General features: G+C 40.4%; 1 protein-coding gene across 1 annotated transcript; it reads right to left on the bottom strand.

Annotated features, from left to right (window-relative positions):
* Positions 1 to 389: 389 nt before the first annotated feature.
* On the bottom strand, positions 390 to 5427 carry KCNV1 (potassium channel, voltage gated modifier subfamily V, member 1). The gene is made up of 2 exons (XM_005869053.2): positions 4504 to 5427; positions 390 to 975 (listed from the first exon to the last, which is right to left on the bottom strand). Exons 1-2 carry the CDS (start codon positions 5054 to 5056, stop codon positions 464 to 466), a joined length of 1065 nt encoding a protein of 354 aa, XP_005869115.1. The 5' UTR covers positions 5057 to 5427; the 3' UTR covers positions 390 to 463.
* Positions 5428 to 5695: the final 268 nt, after the last annotated feature.

Here is a 5695-nt window from a genome sequence, read left to right as displayed (position 1 = left end):
AGGTAATTGTTGTATTCAACAGCTTTAATGGATGAAGAAAGGAGTGATTTACTTACTTGGGGAATATCTTTAAATAACAAAATTGCTTAGTGTACTCTTAAATGTTCACTTATCTTTTCTCTGGGCTTGGCAGTTTAACATTCATTTTTTAAAAATTATTACTGCAAAAAACTTTTAAAATTAGTGATGCATAAAACTTTAACTCTTGTATGTACTGCAATATTTTACATTTGCCAATTCTGACATGTTATATTGGTCTAGTTGTATTGGGTTGTGTTAGATGGTTATTTTTGAGACTCAAGTGTATCAAAATACCATTGTTGGGGAGATATGAACTGTTCTAGCAAACTAAGCAATGTATCAGCAAAAAAGAGACTCCGCAGCAGTACACGGACAACCACATCAAGGCTTTATAGATCGAGTTAGTTTTACACAAGCTTTTGTAAATAAACTGAAAGTGAACTCAAAACCAGAAATCATCTCCTCCACTGCTCCTAGTACTTGCTCTTTCCCTGCCTTTTAGTCGAAGCATCTCCATGATGCTCCGGGCATAGACATCTCTCAAGTTCACGCTGATATATGAGTCAGTGGCTATATTCTTGGTAAGTTTCTTCAGAGCCTCACGCTGTCTAGCAGCTGCTTCCTTGAGCTTTAAGGTAAAATAGCAAGCAGAGAAGCGGTCGTTAATAATAGCAATAGGCAAAGCCAAGACAAGGATTCCCGATAATATACACATGAAGGCCACGATTTTGCCTGTGGTGGTGTCTGGCCTAATGTCCCCATAGCCCACCGTAGTCATGGATGTTGTGGCCCACCACCACGCACAAGGGACACTTGTGAAGGTTGTGTCAGGAATGCTTTGCTCAGCAAAATATTCCACAGTGGAGAAGATAGAAATTCCCACAGACAGAAATAGGAGCAGTAGGCCGACTTCTTCATAACACTGGGTGATTGTCATTCCAAGTGAGCGTAATCCTGTAATAGAACATTTTCTGTCAGTCACTGGCACCCCTCTTCTTCTCCTCCCTCCTCCCACCCTTCTCTCCCTTCCCTGCTATCTACCCACAAACACGCATTTCATATCTACTATGTCTCCAGCACTGGGCAATGTTCTGGGGTGTATGGATGACAAATCATAATCCTTGTCTTCAGGAAGCTCATAGTCTAGTTGATGCGGCTGGATTGAGAAGGATAAAAAGAAATATAATTAGACCCATTCACTCACTTGTGTACTTGTTACACACCTACTATTTATACAGAAAAAGGTGAGGAATGGAATGAAAAAGCAGGGAGGGGTATATGATTGGAATGTGTATGCGAGTCTGTACAATGGGAGGTCTTTGCAGTGTTGGGTGTGGAGTGCTCACTAGGTCAGACTAGTGCCTGACTTTGACACACTTTTCTAATGCCAATTGTATGCTGTCTACTTTTCTCACCCTCCCAATAAAGTTTAACACAATGAGCATATCATTATCTGAAAACCTGAGGCAGTGAAGGACATACACCAGGAGAATGAAGTGAAGCAAGTTAGGCATCAGTGACAAAATTGAGGCCAGAACATCAAATGTACATTCAGAGGATAATCTTAGAGGTCTTCCAGGAGGGGTTCCTGAACTCCCATGACATCCATTGAGATTCTAGTCCTTAACACGAAAGCTCTAGGAAAATACTTCCTTTGAGTACATAGAATTTCTGCATTCTAGTAAGGAAGTAGACCTGAATATAGGATATTCCTCCATTGCAAAAAGGTATGGAGGACTGGAGCCATTAGGAAATTCTCTCATTGGTGAATTCCTCATTGCTGTTCTGAGGATTCATTGGGCCCCTGGGAGACAGACCAAAGAGAGGCCATTCCCATATCTAAAGAGATTAAGCCTTAGGGAGAGTAAGATGCGACTGTAATGGGACTGTTATTTGAATAAGGCATCTTCCCCAACACTAGAGAGATACTGCTAAATGTGTACCCACATTTTGAAGCCATATCAACCTGATGCCACAATGATATTGTCTCCGAAGTCCAAAGCAATTCCTCCTAGAATCATTTAAAATTTTTATTCACTCACTAGAGACTACTTGAGATGCATTAAAATACTACTGATGCTCTCATCATTTTGAATTTTGTTCTTAAAATGTTAAGATACTCTTGAATTATTTACCAGCTACTTTTGCAGATCAGTGAATATTAATTTTGAGGCTTAACATAAAAAGAAAACTTTTTAGAATATCTTCAGAATACATTTTAGAAAACTGGCCTTGATGTGTCTGTATTGAGTTGCATTTCTGAAATAAATTGACAGCATATGAGGAAAAGCATATAGTGTTTGGGGAGACTGTTTTCATTTCAAGATGAAATCCCCTGAACAATCTTGTAAAGAAACATAAAGTGGTCTGAACTTCTTCATGTTACATCTATTAACTCAGATTATTCTTAAAATATAGGAGATAGTGGTTGTAATTATTATTCTTTTTTACAGACAAGAAGACTGAGGCATAGACAGGTAGCATCTCTAGTACAAGGTTACAGAGCCAGGATTTAAATCTGGGATCTCTGGCCTACCATTGCTCTAACTTATTGCATAATACCTTTTAATTTGTCCTTATAGTTATTACATGGCGGGATATGTCATCTATGTCTATATTCTGCTAAATGTTATGCTTAGGTTAAAATTGTCCAATATTTGTCCAAGTGTCCATATCTTCTCAATAAATGAAGATTCCGTTATTACTTTGTATTTCTTTAGAACTGAAAAAACCTTTGAAGAGGTAGACATTGTGGAAATTACTATTATTTTCTTTTTCCTTTCTTTTGGGAAAAAATGTACTCTATACTGGGTGTTTAAATGGAATCCTGTGAAGAGTTTATAAATACTAGAAGCAAGCATCCTATTATGTGTGTCAGAAAACAAAGGGTAGTACTTCTAAAAGTTGTTGGTAACCCCATTATCAAATCCTTGGTGTGTGAGACTAGCTAGGAAAACACACTACCAAGATTATATTAGGATAAGTCCCAATTACTTTAGAGATGTGAAAAAAAAATATCTGAGGTTAATTTCTCTCCACGAGGAGAGACAATTATCATTAACGTCTTTTAGGTGATCCGCCAGGCACATTTCTAGAGAAATAAGGTGGTAAAGGACTCTCTAGTTCAATTATTTGCATTCACATGTATTGCATTAGTATGTATGATATCAATATGGCATTCTATTCCAGTTGTTTCTTATTCTACTCCTGTGATAACAATGTCAAGGTTTTGCTTCAAGTCCAAGAACCACCTACATCAAAATTACTTTGTGAGCTTGTTAAAATGTATGTTCCTGGACACAACCCCAAATACTAGAATCTAACTCTCTACAGACTGGGGCTAAGAATTAGCCTCTTAAGAAGATTTTCAAGGGATTCCTCTTTGCAGGAAAGTCTAACAGAAGGTAACATATGTAGTCCAGAGCATCCAACAGACCCAGGGCTGGCCTCTGAGAATCACTGCCCTCAGACAGGCAAGGGTCATCTGTAATGGATTTGTGTGATTTCCCCTGACATTGGCTATCATTTTTAAGTACAGTTCTGTGGAGATTTTTCTAGGGAGAATGTTTGTTCAATTATGTAGTCTTTATGGTACACAAAAAGCTAAGGAGTTCTTCCCATCTCTCTCATGCATCCCAGTCAAGAAAATTCTCAGATACCAGGTGAAATCGTGTCTTCTGCTTTCTCCCCAAACAAATATTTCCATTGTTTCTTCAAAACATAGCAGAAGGCCACCAGTGCCTGGTCATCTCTCTTCCTGTGTAGCCAGAGAAGCCTCAGCAGGGCAGGCTTTCTCTTCTGCCAAAGAACATGTGTGGCAAGCACTTTCGTGGACACAGAAGAGAAACTGGCTTATGTCCCTAAATATCATATATAACTTAGGCATATATTTTAATGTGCTGTTTATGCATGTTTAATTTGGCACCTTCTAGAGGAAGAGTGTCTTTAGGTTTCTGTTTTTGTTTTATATTTTCTGGGCACAGGGTTAAACCAAATTGAGGTGAACAAGTGGTCAAATTATTTCTCCAGTGCCTTGGGGAGAGAGAGTGTGAGAGGCATGGTTTCCTTTGTACCTGTAATAACAACTACAAGGTTTTGCTTCCAAATAACTTCTTGGAGATCATGGTTGGGTGGAATATGGGAGTTGGTATTTTTTAAAATATATTTTTATTGATTTCAGAGAGGAAGGGAGAGAGAGAGGGAGATAGAAACATCAATGATGAAAGAGAATCATTGATCGGCTGCCTCCTGCACACCCCACAGTGGGGATCGAGCCTGCAACCCGGGCATATGCCCTTGACCAGAATTGAACCCGGGACACTTCAGTCTGCAGGCCGACACTCTATCCACTGAGCCAAACCAGCTAGGGCGGGAGTTGGTATTTTGAGTATCAATGCAGAGTTGCTTCCCTTGGAATGTGGGCCAAACCCCTCCTGCTTAAAAATAATAACAAACTGAAAGACATCAATGAAATCTGAATACCTGTGGAATGCCTGCCCAGCTTTAGCATGCGCAGGGCCCTGAGCAGCCTCAGAACCTGGACGATGCGCCCCACGTTTTCCAGATCCTGCGTGGTCTCACTCCCACTCAGGCTCTCTACCAGAAGAGTGATGTAGAAGGGCAAGATGGCCAGCAGGTCTATGATGTTTGGCACCTTTCGGAGGAAGCAGCACCTGTCCCGCACGCACAGGAAGCGCAGGGCAAACTCCCCAGTGAACCAGCTAATGCAAAAGTACTCCAGGATCTCCAGCACCTGCAGGTCCAGCCAGCTTAACTCAGCCGACATCAGGGCCATGTTGACGATGGACACCACCACGAAGATGATGGAGATGACCCCAAAGATGCGGGAAGCCGTGGAAGACCCAGGTTTCTCCAGGATGTCCCAGAGCTTCTGGCGGACGGTGGGACAGGGTCCTTGTGAGAAGTCTTGTTCACTCTCATGTTGACTTTCCTGGTCTTCTGTGTCCTTCTTAAAGTCTAAGGTTTCACTCAGCTCTTTCCTTCTGAAGTATCTTTTAGAGAAGGACAACTTCATGATTAGTCAACTTTTAAAACATGCTTAAGTAAAAAAGAGAATTAAACTTGGTGGTGAGGTTATGCTTCTTATTTTAGTTAAATGCAGAACATGTCCACTCATATCGTACCCAGGCTGCCTCTTGCCCACAGTATTCTATCTTTATCATTTAGGCTTATTCTTTTTTAAATGGCAATTTTGTGGTAGAAGTTCATACCAAAGCATTTATACCGAGCAAAGCTACTTCAGTGCATTTTTACTCATTTTCTGGCAACAAGAACTGAAGTTTGCCCCATGGAACTTTGTGTGTTTGTGTGTGATGCAAAGGTATTTGTGAAGAAATGACAGCAACAGAAAGAGAACTGCAAAGTGATCATAAAAGTCAAGGAATCAACTTTCAATTTGTGTATTTAAAACAGAGTTCCATCCAAGTTTTTAAACGAGTGTCCTGGGTTTGCTAAACGATCATGCTTCACATTGAGACCCACATCCCTATATATGCCTCTTCTGCATCATAGCTTTTGTGACTCCTTTATTCAATCACCAAACATTTATTGCAGGCCTGGCCTCCCTCGCCCTGTAAAGGCATCGGCATATGTTCATTTAAAAAAGAAGGTGCAACAAGTTCCAACCAAAAGTAGGCTTTGACCCTTTCCAGCC

The sequence above is a fragment of the Myotis brandtii genome, unplaced genomic scaffold (genome assembly GCF_000412655.1).
Source record: "Myotis brandtii unplaced genomic scaffold, ASM41265v1 scaffold285, whole genome shotgun sequence".
Classification (NCBI taxonomy): domain Eukaryota; kingdom Metazoa; phylum Chordata; class Mammalia; order Chiroptera; family Vespertilionidae; genus Myotis; species Myotis brandtii.
This window is presented reverse-complemented; position numbering and strand designations above follow the sequence as displayed.